Source organism: Nuphar pumila, chromosome 11 (assembly GCF_984573655.1).
Source record: "Nuphar pumila chromosome 11, dmNupPumi1.hap1.1, whole genome shotgun sequence".
NCBI lineage: Eukaryota > Viridiplantae > Streptophyta > Magnoliopsida > Nymphaeales > Nymphaeaceae > Nuphar > Nuphar pumila.
Window position 1 is genome coordinate 103,148,386 of NC_143259.1, and position 16,028 is coordinate 103,164,413.

The 16,028-nt window shown below is 36.3% G+C and overlaps 1 protein-coding gene across 1 annotated transcript in view; it reads right to left on the reverse strand.

The window, feature by feature from the left end:
• The window catches only part of CYP59 (cyclophilin 59), a 44,589-nt gene that overhangs the window by 13,450 nt on the left and 15,111 nt on the right, over nucleotides 1-16,028 (reverse strand). The window contains exons 4-11 of the mRNA XM_089981185.1: nucleotides 15,260-15,310; nucleotides 15,061-15,152; nucleotides 14,863-14,962; nucleotides 2,836-2,955; nucleotides 2,640-2,717; nucleotides 2,391-2,437; nucleotides 2,227-2,282; nucleotides 150-190 (exon numbers count right to left, since the gene is read on the reverse strand). Coding sequence (XP_089837311.1) covers nucleotides 150-190; nucleotides 2,227-2,282; nucleotides 2,391-2,437; nucleotides 2,640-2,717; nucleotides 2,836-2,955; nucleotides 14,863-14,962; nucleotides 15,061-15,152; nucleotides 15,260-15,310 — 585 coding nt within the window. The remainder of the gene's footprint in view (nucleotides 1-149; nucleotides 191-2,226; nucleotides 2,283-2,390; nucleotides 2,438-2,639; nucleotides 2,718-2,835; nucleotides 2,956-14,862; nucleotides 14,963-15,060; nucleotides 15,153-15,259; nucleotides 15,311-16,028) is intronic.

Consider the following 16,028-nt stretch of genomic DNA (forward strand, 5'->3'; position numbering starts at 1 on the left):
ACATTTTTTAGAATTGTCGTTGTACCCTCCTCCGTACCCGCACCCATACCCAGATGACATAGTAGAAGAACAAGATGAGCGTAGTGCAAAGTTGGAATGCGTAGTCAGAATACTGAAGTATGATGTAAGTAAATATAATGACAATTTACCTTGAAATATGCAGCTTCACAAGCCTCTTGCGTCTCAAATTCTAGCAAATGCACAGAATAACAGTGAATCGGCTAGTACACTATAATTATACATATGCCTTCTCAAAAGATGACATCTAAAAGAAAAATGGGAACATGACAAGATCCATTTGACAAATTCATCATCAAGGAATACAAAAGCACTGATGTCAAACATGTAGAGTTTTCACTAAGTGTCGTAGCTTGGCAGACATAATATTGACAGCAGCAAATTGTGAAGAGACTAAGCAATTTCATTTCAAAAAACTTACTGACCATTTCAGGGCAAAATAGAGTATAATACGAGTCATATGACCTTAGGCCCATCTTAGGCTATGTCACATGGGTTCGGATGCAGATACAGGGATATAGCCTTTTTATGAAGCTTTCAATATGATTAATATATAAGGGGACACGAGGGGGACAAAATGGAGAATCCATGTGACATAGATCTTAGGTTATCAAGGAAAAAAAGGGAAAAATAAATAATTGAGACCAACATGGTAGATGACATGATCGTGAAGCCTAAAATTGCTAGCAGAACATATGTCAAGCAAACGGGCTCATATGCAATTTTTTTCTGGTAAATATATGTTCAAATCCATGGCCTTACAAAATCAGATAAGAAGCAAATAACACCAAGAATGAATAGATTAGGCATAAACCATTGTGTTCACAAGGGCTCCAATCATTTGGTAGGGGCGATTTGTGAAAGTCACCAAGTTGACAGGATAATTACGAGTTTGAAACACAATTGCATGTAATTTAACATGAGGCTGAAACTGGGTGTACTCCCTTGTAGACAAGGGGGACCAGGCATTTTAGGTCAATGAACTCGGTGAGTGAGATAGTATACATGTCATGAGTGGGAAATGAAAGAAAAAAAATTAATGACCTATACAACTTGGGGTTGACTTGTGTTACTAAATCTCCTTCCAGATGTGTTGCAATAAAACCATGGGACAACTTCCATGATATATGTACTAGATGATACACTGATCTTTCATTCTAAAACTGCCTTCATAATAGAATATTTACAAGCACATGATATCAAACATACAGGCAAACAGATGCCACACAGATATGCATGTTAACATACATATACACACCAAAGCCAATGAGTTTTGACTCATTGGGTTTTAAAACACTGACTACAATATTGCGTTAAGAAAATGATTTTATTTGCCACCTGTATAGTTTAGACTACTTTTTCGAAAAAACAATCAACATACAGGATACTGCTCCTACAATCAACCAATATTTAAGAGCCGATTTATTAGATAATAACCTATGACCCGACAGCCTGGTACTGGTCAAAAGGAACATATAGATATGGGACCTAACCAAGGTTATCCCCCTACTCGTCTTCCATGCAGATACTGGTTGAAGATGAGAAATTCTTTAATACACAATCTTCCCCTTATTACTTGGCAGTTTAATGTCATTAGCCATATGTATCTAGTGTGAAGGATATTCATCTTTATGTTTCCTAGTAAATTGGTAGAATCATCTTCTGATGGCATGAAATGGGATTTGCTAGACGATGGGCAGCCAAACGTCCAATGCATATAGTTAAAAAGTGACAAATAGGAACAATGGCCAAATTCCAACTATGAAACGCCAATCATTCAATGCAGAGCATAATGGACAATAAAGTTCTTGGGGAACGATTAGTGGAAAAAGCATAGGGGCAAAAATGCATGAATGTGTAGCAATGTACTGCAGATCAAACAGATAACAATAAATATTGCTAAAGATGATTAAAACATAGAGAGAGAAAAGAGAATGTCCATGTATGTGCTGTGTGCATATGCACACATATGGTGTATCGATAAATGTCAGAGGCATTTTTCTACTTGTTTAAATATATGTGCACATAATATGTTAAACATAAGTACTTAACTGCACTCTAAAGACTTACATGAACCAACATATGACAAGCAGCAGAAAAATAAACAATCTGGTGTATGTTTACACGTTCAGCATGGCACTCAAAACAGATAAAACTGTATGATAAAAAAGTGGTCCTTCATCAAGTTAGTGCATTAATAACACTCACCAATGAAAGCATAACACAGGCTGTCACCAGTCTTATAATCACGGATTATGTCAGCTCTGCATGGCAAAATGACAATTAAAATTGTCAATAAATATGAATATGCATATTATCTTCAGACTTCAGTAAGAGAATAAATGAAACATTTATTGCTAGTCATCACTCACGATGTTACTTTGCCAAAACGTGAAAAGATAATTTCAAGATCCTCGTCCTGCAGTTCAATGTTCAATTATTTTCAATCATACAGCATAACGTAACAAAAAAAACCTGAAAATGATTATAGATTATGTAAAAGCATTAAAGATCTTGATGCTATTTCTATCAATAAGTTCACTATTCAAAAACCAAGTCTTTTTTAACATAAAATTGAAACATTTAAAAAACGCTGGCCTAGAAATATATTAGGTACTCACTTGGGTAACAGGGTTAAGTTTGCAGACGAACAACACATTTTCGGGAGGCTTTATCTCAGCCTCAGGAATATCTCCTATCTGTGAGATTCATATATCAAAGTCAAGACCTAGAGTGTCATTAGTCTTGCCAAACTTCACAGAAAAGAACAAATAGATATCATTATCCAGAATCCAACGGTATAAATATAATGCATACCATCTCAAGAACAACTGCATGAGACTGAGACTCCTTCTCACGCATAGATTCCTCAAGCTGTGCAGGGTCCAGCTGCTCATCTAAAGGCACCCAGTCATCATCCAAACGCACATCTTCAATCTGTGATGCCCAATATCAATAAAGAAACAGATTATTATAAACTTTTTTTTTCTAATAGTAAGCAATGTAAATAACAACAAAATGACAAATTCTTCAGATATTTTATTATTACTTCAGGGAGTTGATTAGGGAAAGAGATATCACATACAGGAAGAGCTTATTCTGGATATTTGATCATATTCTCCTTCCAAAGGTGTTTCAAGGTTCAACCATAGGCAGTTATCTAAGAAACTCTATACTTTGAAAGACCCTATGAAGGATATAAATTCAAGGCTCTTATATCAACTGCACAGTCAAAAGATGACAGCAATGCATGTAAGATAGACGAGCTAGATTGAAGTGGCTTGTGCTTGAGTAACACCAGCATATACCAGTATTACCTTTTTTAAGTAGTAAAATTTACTTAAATACCCATATCATTTAAAGCATTAGTGTACTGTGTTACATGACTTGTGTTTCTTTCTTCTTCTTTTCAAGTCGAGGATGAAATGAAACAAGGTGTAGACAAACACAAAAGCCACTAATGGGCTAAATACAATAAGCCACAAGGGCTAAACACACAAAACTTACAAAGACCAAGAGCGCACACATAAAAAATATAATCTTTATAAAATGCTTAAGAAAAAGCATTAACAAGGGAGAGGGATAACCCCCTATATTTATACACAACATAAGGCATGAAGAATGTCTTTGGGAGCTCCCAATAGAGACGTTGGGATAGTCCCAATGTCTCTATGGTCAAAAGACCATACAGCCCCTAATCGAATAAAGAAAAGAATAAATCTGTCCCTATTGGACAGACCCTATTACAAAGAAAAATGACCAAAATACTCCTGATGGGTATTACCTATTACAACAAAGAAAAGTATAGTATATATACATTTAAATGCATATATATTATATTACATACATGAAAACATGAAAATATATATATATATATTTAACACCCTCCTCAAACTGACGGTGAGATCACCAAAAGTTTTCCTAAGAGGAAAGAGAACCGAGGTGAGGATAAAGCTTTGGTGAAGAAATCCGTAAGTTGATATTCTAACGTAACATAAGAAAGTTCAATAGTGCCCTTTAGAAATTCGTATCGAACATAATGACGGTCCATCTCGATGTTCTTTGTTCGTTCGTAGAAGGTGTGGTTGCTAGCAATATAGATTGTGCTCTTGTTGTCACAATAAATCTTCGAAGGAGTTAAGAAGATGACACCCATATCTTTGAGCAGACTTCTCAGCCAAACAATTTCAGTGGTAGTAATCGTCATCGCTCGATATTCAACTTCAGTGGAGGACAAAGGCAACTTTTGTTATTTCTTACATCTCTATGATATAAGCGAATCGCCGAGAAATATATAGTAACCTGTAGTAGAAATATGATCATTGGCATTACCACGCCAATCAGGGTCAATATAAGCAATTAAACTATGAGATGAAGAAGAGTTCTTTTGTCATTGTCCCCTTTAAATATTTAATAATACGCATGAATGTTGCCATATGAACGAAAGTAGGAGCATGCTGAAATTGACTTGCATTATGAACAACATGTGTTATATCTAGCTTGGTGATGGATAAATATATAAGAGACTCGATCAACTGATGATAGAGAGTAGGATCCTCTAATAGAATTTCATCATTGGCCCTCATCTTGACATTGATCACCTCTAGAGACTGGAGTATCTATCTTCTTTTCGTCAGTTAGACTATAGTGAGAAAACATAATCACAAATGTCGTCAATTTTTTTGAAAATTTCAATGATGATCATCATCAACATTTAATAGCAGGACAATTATATTATTGCATTTCTAACAAAGAGAGCAGTGTCAGTATAATAGGAGGCAAACCACTATCAATAATAACACTACTAAATTGATCATATCAAGCCTTTGAGACCTGTTTAAGACCATAAAAAGTCCTTTTAAGTTTAAGAATTTGATCCTTTTCAATGTTATACCCAGGTGGAGGATCCATAAAACTTTTTTACAAATGACACCATTAAAAAAAGTGATTTTCAAATCTAATTGATAAATAGGTCATTGTTTAGTGGATGTTAAGGCAATAATGTCCTAACATTAGTCATCCTAGCAACAGGGGCAAAAGTCTCATCATAATCAATACCATATTCTTATGAATACCCCTTAACCATTTATCTAGCCTTATACCTTTCTAAAGACTCATCACTTTTGGTTTTGACTTGAAAAACTCATCTCAAGTCTACAGCCTTCTTTCTTATGGGTAAATTAACAACTTCCCATATTTTGGCTTTATGAAGAGCTTGTAATTCTAATTTCATGGCTTTTATCCAATGAGAATGTTGTTTAGCTTCATTGAAATTAGAGGGTTCATGGTAGGCATAAATAGTCATCAAGCACCCTTTCAATGTTTAATACCCTGATTCCAGTTGAGCCAGTGACATTACATGTGAAGTTATACTTTTTTTCTTTTCCCGTTTCTCAAAGGATGTAAACTCTAGAAGTGAAACTGAAAAATTGAATAGTGCTGCTAACCACTACAAGGAATGCTTGGTTTTGAAGGTTTATAATAATATGATCCCTGTACAATTGAAGTCTGTGTTTGATTGCCTCAGGTTTGAGATCTGAAGGTCAGATTTGGTATGAATCCCAAGCAAGATCCCCAGTTTTGAGAATGGATGATCTTAGGTCCGAGTACCTGAGATCCTCAAAACCCTCAATTACATGGGGAGGTGGGGCTAAAGATCCCTATGCTGGAGATCCTAGGATTTGTCCTAGGATCTCAGATCCAAAAAAAGTTAAAAAAAAATCCCTAATAATGCATTTGAATGCTGTGGATCTTTGACAAGAACTACAAACATGTAGTCCAAGGCGTGGGGCCCATGCTTTGATCTAACCTCCCTCAAACCAGGGATCTCAGATTTGAAGATCTAAGATCCTCAAAATAGCCTGAAATCCAGGGTTCAATGTCTAATTGGGGAGGCGGTGCCAGGCTAGAGATTCATCGATTTGAGATCCACATATCTCAAATCCTGAGGACCTCAAGATCCAATGGATTTAAATGCACCCTAAGTGAATTTTCATCAGTAATAGAGGGAACTTAGTGGACCTTATATGCAGGTTACCTTTCCATTCATGTGTCTACATATGAAAATTTCTCTTGGATTGGTTCTTGTCACCTTCGAGGGGACTCTCCCCACTAATATGGCTCAGCTTTTGTAATGCTTCAACTTCATATATCACCATCTGCCACTCAAAGGAGTGCATTTGGGGGCTTAAAACTAGATTTTCCCCTATAAGTGCAAATTACTACAGGAGCAAAAAAGCAGCACACACACACCTATGTCACAAAGATTCATGGATTCGATGACACAGGATACGGATTCGATTAAAAGTACAAAAAAAATTTAAAAATGGGACATAAGGGCATGAAATTTTTTAATCTTTTAATGAATAAAAAAGCTATTTTTGTAATGAAATGGATTGAATCCAATAAACATGCAAGAACACACTTTCAATCAAGTAGAATACTTGATCGAATCATCAAAACACCTACATAAGGGTCTAACAAATTTGTTATTGCATAGTCACTCAAAAATGAGTTAAAAATACAAGGCCACAAAGGGCCTATTTATAATGCAAATGGACCACTAGGGAGCAGCCCCAATATGGCCCAACGGTCATATTTATGACCGTTGGGAGCAGCTCCAACAGCTATATTGGAGATGCCCTAAAAACACAAAAACCGAAAAACAAAAACACAAAAATAAAATAAAAGAAAAAGATTGTCAGCCCCTAATGGGTTGACGCCTATTACAATAAAAGGCTGAAATATCCTTGTTGGGTAATTCGGTTTATAGTAAATGTGTATATATATATATATATATAAGTATATATCTTAACACCCCTCCTCAAACTCATGATGGAACAACCAAGAGTTTGCCAAGTAGGAAGTGAAATCTGGGAGACAAAAGCGCTTTGGTGAAGAAGTCTGCTAGTTGATACTCAGACGGAACGTAGGGCAATGTAATGGTCTTCCTCAGAAATTCTTCACGAAAGCAGTGGCAATCCATTTCAATATGTTTTGTTCTCTCATGAAATGTATGATTGCTTGCAATGTATACAACGCTCTTGTTGTCGCAACATAACCTTAAAGGTTCTGCAATATGAACTCCCAAGTCTTCAAGAAATTGTCTCAACCATATCAACTCAGGCGTAGTTGTTGTCATGACACAATACTCAGCTTCAGTGGAGCAGAGAGACACCTTCTGCTGCTTTTTTGCTTCGCCATGAAATTAGGGAATCATCTACAAACACACATAAACCATTGGTTGAGCGTCTATCATTTACATTCCCTCCCTAGTTAGAATCATAATATGCAATGACTTCTAATGAGAAGGAGAACGATAAAAACAAGTCATGATCTAAGTCATAGGGATTCGGCCAACCAGGTGTCGCACCCGCATCGACGGGACGCAACGCGGGTGCGCATGTGGCACCTGGTGCGGTCAACCCGACCTTGGGTGCGGTCAACGCACCCAAGGTCATTTTTGTCCAATTTTAGACTTTAAAAAAAAATATCGATGAAAAGGGTTGCGAAGAGGAGGATTAGGGCAAATTTTTTTGCCCTAATCCTCCCTTCCTCTCCTCCCGACTTTTCCTTATGAAGCCAAAGTCGATCGGCGATCGACCTCTTCGTCGGACCCCGACGTCGCCGCCGAACCTCTCCTCCTCAAGTACTCTCTCTCACTCGACTCCCTCTGCTCTCCTCCTCTCCTCTCTGACTTCCTCTTCTCTTCTGCCGATCACCTTAGCAGATGTCGCTTTTAGCCTCCACCTTCGCACAACCCACCACCACTGCCACCATACAAACTACCGAAGTCTCTTGCTCTCTGCCTCTTACATGAGCGCAACCCGCACCACCTCCATCCAAATAGCTTGTGTCTGCCCCACAGCTGGTCGCCTCAGAAAAGGGCTCCCCTGCGTTGCCGAAGAAGAAACAATCGCCGAAGTCCGCTGTCGATGTCACTCCATTGGAGGTCTCTGCCACTAAGGTCGCCCATGTGCTGCCATTGAAGAAGAAAGTAACGCTCTTTTTCTCTCTCTATAGAAGCATGGGACTCTCATAACATATTATGAGGATTTTTTTTCTATTTTGGGGTTTCAGAAAAAATTAAGGGCTTTATTGTGTTGGGATTCTAGAAAAAAAATTGGGGCTTTCATTGATCTGAGGTTCCAGAAAATCCATAGGATTTTTATTTATGCAGAGACCCTAATGGACGTGCATTATTGTGTGGGAAGAAGGCCCTAGCTTAAAACCCCTAATTCTTTTTGGAGTTTTTTTAGGGGTTTATTGTTTGGGGCTAGCCAATATCACATTATTATCAGGATATTATCTTATTTTATTTATATTTTTTTGTTTTAATATTATCTTGTTTTTTAAATTGTGTGCTTTTTACTGTTTTCCTTGTACTTTTAGGGGTTTACTGTTTTTTTAGGAGTTTATTGTTTTTATAATTGAGGTGTTGGTTTTTATGATGTAGAATAGAATTGTAGATTGTTAATTTGATTTATTTCATGCATGATGATGAATTGCTTTGATGATATTGTGATAATTGTTTTTTATTTCATTAGTGTTAATGTTGTTAACTGCTAAAACTTAAAAATTATATATATATATATATCAAAAAACATGTGGATTTGAGCATTGATTCATACAACCTATATTTTAATTGTTTTAACAATATTTTATTACTTTTTAATTATATTTAATAAACAAGCATTTTTATATTAAAATATCAAAAAATTTGTTAAGATATATACTCATATATATATATATTTTGATATTTTAATATAAAAATGCTTGTTTATTAAATATCATTAAAAAATAATAAAATATTGTTAAAATAATTAAAATATAGGTTGTATGAAGCAGTGCTCAAATCCGTGTATCGAGTGCGTCCTCACATCACCAGGGACATGAGGCCAAATTATAATGAAGTGGATTGAATCTGATACACATGTAAGAACACACTTTCAATCAAGTAAAAATACTTGATTGAATCACGAAACCACCCACACAAGGGTCTACAAACTTGTTATTGCATAGAAGCACTCAAGAATGAGTTAGGAATACAAGGCCACAAGAGGCCAATTTATAATACAATTGAGCCAATGGGGTGCAGCTCAATATGGCTATTGGGGCTGCACTCAACCAGTCATAAATATAGCTATTGGGGCAGCTCCAACAGCTATATGGAGCTGTCCCATCATAAATATAGTTGTTGGGGCAGCTCCAACAGCTACATGGAGTTGTCCCATCAAATCTGAAAAAGACAAAAAGGTAAAAAAAGAAAAAGACAAAAATAAATACATGAACAGCCCCTAATGGGCTGACACCTATTACAAAGAAAAGACCAAAATACCCCTAATGGGTATTTCAGTTAACAATAAACACATATATATATATGCATGTATATACATGTATATATACATATATATACACGTATATGTATATCTTAACACCCCCCCTCAAACTCATGGTGCAACAACCAAAAGTTTGCCAAGTAGGAAATGCTTTGGTGAAGAAGTCGGAACATAAGGCAGTGTGATAGTCTTCCGCAGAAATTCTTCTCGAACATAGTGGTAATCCATTTCAATGTGTTTTGTCCTCTCATGTGAAACGTATGATTGCTCGCGATATATACAACAGCACTCTTGTTATCACGACATAATCTGGAAGGTTTTGTGGTGTGAATTCCCAAATCATCTAGTAGTTGTCGCAACCATACTAACTCAGACGTAGTCGTTGTCATGGCGCGATACTCAGCTTCAGTTGAGGAGAGAGACACCTTCTGTTGCTTCTTGCATCGCCAGGAGATTAGGGAGTCACCTACAAAAACACACAAACCAGTAGTTGAACGTCTATCATTCACATCCCCTCCCTAGTCAGAATTTGAGTATGCAATGACTTCTAATGAGGAAGAAGATGATAAAAATAATCCATGACTTAAAGAATTCTTAATATATCTAATAATTCTCATTAGAGCACTCATATGTACTGTAGTGGGAGCATGCTGAAATTGACTGGCAGAGTGAATAGCATGAGAGATATCAGGAAGAGCAATAGAAAGGTAAGACAAAGCTTCAATCATTTGTCTGTATGGGGTTGGATCTTGCAGAGGTTCTCCATCATCCTTCTTCATTTTTGCATTTATGACCTCTGGAGTGTCAACCCGTTTTTCATCCGAGAGTCCTGATCTCTCTATGATCTCTGCAGCATACTTATTCTGTGACAAAAAATAACCACGAGGTGAGTAAGTTACTTCAATTCCAAGGAAATACCGTAAAAAGCCAAGATCTGTCATATTAAAGTTGTCTTTAAGCACATCTTTGATATGATTTACTCCCTGTTTATCACCTCCTGTGATTATCACATCATCTACGTAAAGCAACAGTATAACCATCCTTGCATTGGAAGACTTAACAAACAATGCAGTGTCACTAAAACAAGATTTAAAATGCAGTTGAGTCATCAGATTACTAAATCTATCATACCAAGCTTTGGGAGCTTATTTTAACCCATACAAGGCTTTTCGTAGACGAAGAGTTTTCCCATGTGTTAAATTCAAACCTGGTGGAGGATCCATGTAGACCTCCTCATCCAGATTACCATTTAAAAAAGCATTTTTTACATCCATTTGAAAAATTGACCATTTTTGAATTGATGCTATAGAGATGAGAGTTCTGACAGTCGTCATTCGAGCAACTGGGGCAAAGGTCTCATCATAGTCAATTATATATTCTTGACTGTATCCCTTAGCTACTAGTCTAGCTTTATATCTTTCCAATGTCTCATCCCATTTGGTTTTTGCTTTTGTAAACCTATCTACATCCTATAGTTTTCCTTGCTTTAGGTAATGTTTGAATTTCCCAAGTTTTTGCCTTTTCTAATGCTTCTAATTCATCGTTCATGGCTTTAATCCATTCTTGATGATTTTTAGCTTCATAGTAGGATGATGGTTCAAAATATGAGTGTATGGCCATTAAGCATGCTCGATATCTTGGTTCAAAAGAATCATAGAATACAAATCTACTAGGGGCTTTTGAAATTCTTACCGATTTTCTAATACTAGTAGAATCAATATCTTGATTTTGAGAATATCTTTCTAAAGCACATGGTGGGTGCCCTTCGGTCCGCCTAGTATATGTTTGTATGTTACTATGGGATGGGTCGATATTGTTAAGATTGTTGTCTATATTTTCACTTGCATCATGAGAGTCAGAGTCTTCATGTTCACTTTCATGCTCATTATGAAGATTTTCATACCCTTCATGTTCATTTATGAGATAAAAAAGAAACGAATAATCATAGTTTTCTTGGGTTTTTTCCTTGCTAAAACCATCTTCATTTTCAAGAAATGTAACATTTCGTGATTTGTCCTTTTCCCTGTCATAACATCTATATCCCTTTTGATTTTCGGCATAGCCCAATAAAACATAAGGGATTGCTTTTGGGGAAAGTTTGTCATTCTTATGGGTAAGAACAAAACACTTACATCCAAAGACTCTCAATCTTTTATAATCGGGGGGGGGATTTTAAGCAATTTTTCAATAGGAGATATATTTTCAATAGCTTTTGAGGGCATTCTATTTATCAAATAGACTCTCATAAGAGCAACTTCGGCCCAAAACATTTTTGGAACATTTTTTGATATAAAAAGTGTTCTAGTGATCTCAACAATATGTTTATGCTTTCTTTCAGCTAGTCCATTTTGTTGAGGAGTGTAAGGGCAAGATTTTTTATGAATGATGCCATTTGAATCAAGAAAATTTTTAAATTTTTTTGATACAAATTCTCCCCCATAATCGGATCTAAAAATTTGAATATTGGTTTTGAATTGAGTCTTTTCGTAATAGAAAAATCTTTTAAAACAATCAAGTACTTCTGACTTTTGCTTAAGAAAAAAGATCCAAGAATGTCTACTATAATCATCTACAAATATAACATAGTAAGATACCCCGCCTTTAGATATAACTGGAGTCGGTCCCCATACATCTGAATGTACTAACTCAAATGGATTTTTGGAAATAAATTGTCTTTGCCCAAAGGATAAAGCTTTCATTTTGCCAAGAATGCAATCTTCACAAACCAAATTCTTTTCTTTATAATAAGTAAGAAATGAAAACAGGTGTAATTTGGTCACACTAGGATGTCCTAGTTTTTTGTGCCAATTTTTTATATCTTTCTTTTCCACAAAATTACAAAAAGATTGTTTTGATAACTCAAGATTGTCCATTACATAGAGATCTCCTATTCTATGGCCTTGCCCAATCGGTTTCCCGGACAGGAGATCCTGTCATTAGAAGAAAATAAAACTTTACAACCATGATCCGTAATTTGTGAAACCGATAAAAGGTTCAAATTTAATTTTGGCACAACCCCAATATTTGGTATGTGAAAGTTTGGTTGTTTTTGAAAGATTCCAAGACTTTTGATTTTTAAGGATGTTCCGTCGGCGATTGAAACATAAGAATCATTTGAGTTAGAATGACATTCGGATAACATTGACTCATTTGGAGTCATATGAAAAGAGGCACCGGAGTCCAAGATCCAAGAAGTCTTACCAAGGTCACCACTTGTGGATACGGCCGCCCCCGAAAAGGAAGAAGCTTGAGTTTTGAACATTGGTTGTAGCGCCTCCATTAATTGAGCTAAAGATAGGGAGCCAATGCATTTGGAGTTGTCAACATCATTCTTTTCCACTGAAGCAACTCTCTTATCATCTCGGTGATCTTCTTTCTTTCTTTTTGGACAAAACGCCTTGATGTGTCTCGGTTCATAACAATGATAGCATATGATTTTGCCACTTTTTTTGTCATTCCTCTCATAGTTGTTAGGATTTCTCCCATTCTCATTTTTTACAAAGTGAGGAGGTTTATAACTCCTAGTATGATTACCGGGCTTTGACATAGCAAGCACGGTTTCTTCATCCTTTGAAGTAGATGGCTTCTTCAATCTATTTTCTTCTATAGTCAATTCTTCAAGAGTTTCGACTATGGATGACACACCTCCTCTATGAAGAAGAGCCGATTTAGTTCCCTCAAATTCGGGCCTAAGCCTATTCACAAATTGATAGAAATGCTTTGTTTTAATTTGATTTTCACGGAGTTCTACATCTTGAGGACAATGCCATTTTGGCTCAAGAAGAGTCAATTCATCCCAAAGGACAGAAAGTGCATTGTAATATTCTCTAATACTCATTTCTGCTTGGGTCATGGTTCGCACCTTGTTTTGGACATTGTATATGTGTGCAATATCTTTAAGACTACATGTCTTTAAGATATTTTCATGCATCACTAGCGAAATCAAATTTCGCTAAGCTAGAACATTTGTGGATGTCAACACTATTGATGAGCCATCCAATTATTTTGGAGTGGCCCATCCTCCACTCTTTCTATTTTTTCTCGTAATCGAAAACGGTTTTATCCATTTCCTCTCCTTGAAGAGCAACCTCTTTCCCATTCTCATTTTTCGTAAGAATGAGCTTGGGTTCTCTTTCGGTACCGTCTACCAAACCCCATAATCCCTTTTCCCATATTTTGTGTTTAACTATGGATGCCCACGTCACATAGTTTGTATCGTTTAGGCGTACGAGAATGGAGACCATTACCTCTCTTTCATTCTCCATTTCCTTACTAGGCTAAGAGAAAGGGTAGAGAACGAAGAAAAAAGAAAAAAAGAGTGAAATATGAGCACTTATTTGAGAGATGGCACGCTTCCCGATGCAACAATCATCGATTTGTTGTATCCCCTAAGCGTACGATTCTCCTCTTGATATTGTCACGAACTTTCTTCAAAAAACTTGCCTTTGGACCACCAAAGCTTTGATACCATGTAATGAAGTGGATTGAATCCGATACACATGCAAGAACACACTTTCAATTGAATCACGAAACCACCCACACAAGGGTCTACAAACTTGTTATTGTATAGAAGCACTCAAGAATGAATTAGGAATACAAGGCCACAAGAGGCCAATTTATAATACAATGGAGCCAATGGGGTGCAGCTCAACATGGCTGTTGGGGCTGCACTCAACAGTCATAAATATAGCTGTTGGGGCAGCTCCAACAGCTATATGGAGTTGTCCCATCAAATCTGAAAAAGACAAAAAAGTAAAAAAAGAAAAAGACAAATAAATACATGAAATAAAATGCAGAAATGTCAGCCCCTAATGGGCTGACACCTATTACAGAGAAAAGACCGAAATACCCCTAATGGGTATTTAGGTTAACAATAAACACATATATACATATACATGTATATATACATATATATACACGTATATGTATATCTTAACAGGCATGTCCCTGTGACAAAGACACACATACACACATGCAAGGTTGGTGATTATGGATTTATACATAGCCACGTTTTATGAAATATTTAAGAGATCAAAACAAGAACAAATAATTTATTTTATCACCAGGTAAAGATCACTACTGTATGATGGTGGCAGGAAATTCTTTGGTGGTGAACTAGGATATTCACGAAGAAGAAGTTGGTCCAACTTGATACCATAAAAAAATTGACTATTGCATTGGAACTATTCATCCTTGAAACAATCATTGTAACATCCAATCATGCATTAGTACTGCCATTTATGCCTTACAAGGCATGCATAGAGCACCAGAGTACCATCTAATGTTTATCAAACACACTCCTGATGTGATCAAATACTTTAACTGCATGGCTGAGTGCAATGCCAAAATTAGAATTGCAACATAGGATAACCAGTAAGAACCAGAAGATGCCATGGAGTTAACATGGTTGCTCAAATATAATGGATAAAAAATCATCAAAAACATGAGTTTTTAGCAATACATTATATCAGGTGCCACAGCAATCAAGGTAGCAATATGAATTTACCTCATCAGGAGGCTTTCCTTCAGGGGATGCATCAGGAACGAGTTCTGCCAACTGATGAGGATCATCAAATGGGTCATCCAATATATATGTGTGTTTGATTCTGTTCCCCACAATGAGCAAATAAAAAATTAAAAGGAACATGTGGATAAGGTGCTGCCTTTTAAATATCCACATAACAAACAAAAGATGAAATCAAACCGGATATTTTTGTATGGCCGGTTATTTTCATCAACATATGCCTCATTTATTCTCGACAAGGTATCAAAACCTTCTGCAACTTCTCCAAAAACCTGAAATAAATAATCCAACAGGAATATTATTAAGTACTTGGAAGTTTGGAACAGTGAGTCTCACAAAAGCAAGACAGGTCATGAATGGAGATTTCTAAGAGCCTTACAGTGTGCTTCCCATCAAGGTAGTCAAGGTCATCACGCAGTGTAAAATAGAACTGCAAATAGAAGGATACCAAGTCAATCTATATACTATGCTATTATTGGCACACACATCAACAAATTGTTGCCCATGGCTCTTAGAACTCAGCAACAGCAATCAGCTTCGATGATTAAAATTCCCTAGTACATTGGACAAGAAGTCGCCAGCTCCATCTAATATACACCAACCATGAAGAAAACGATATAACTTTCAACAGTTTCATTTCACTATCATAGAACAGTGCTTACTCTTACAACCACCCCGCATCACCAGAAGCTTTCAGGATCTTTAAGATGAAAAGTACTTAATTCTTTTCAATAAATTTTCTTCATATTTAGAGCACATAGGCTCAATTTTGTCATAAGAGACATGTCTGTTGAAAGCATTCTCTGCATTTCTCTTTATCTAGTTCTTCATCAGACAGATGAAAAGAGGTACCATGACAACTAAAGATTTGCGCAATGCTAGAAGAAAGAGCTACAAGAAAACTTAATACAATGGATATACTGTGTGACTTGGCATTTTTCTACTTTCTCCATCCACTTAAATTTCATCCAGGTCCCTCTTATTCCCATCCATCAAGCTAAGAATGTTGTAATGAGATATGCGGAAAAACAAAGAGTGCGATAAGCACTTACAACATCCACCAATGAACAAACAAAAGGGATAACACTCAAATCCACAAAGAGACAACACAACATAAAAATATAAATGTCTCTTATTGAAAAGAGAGA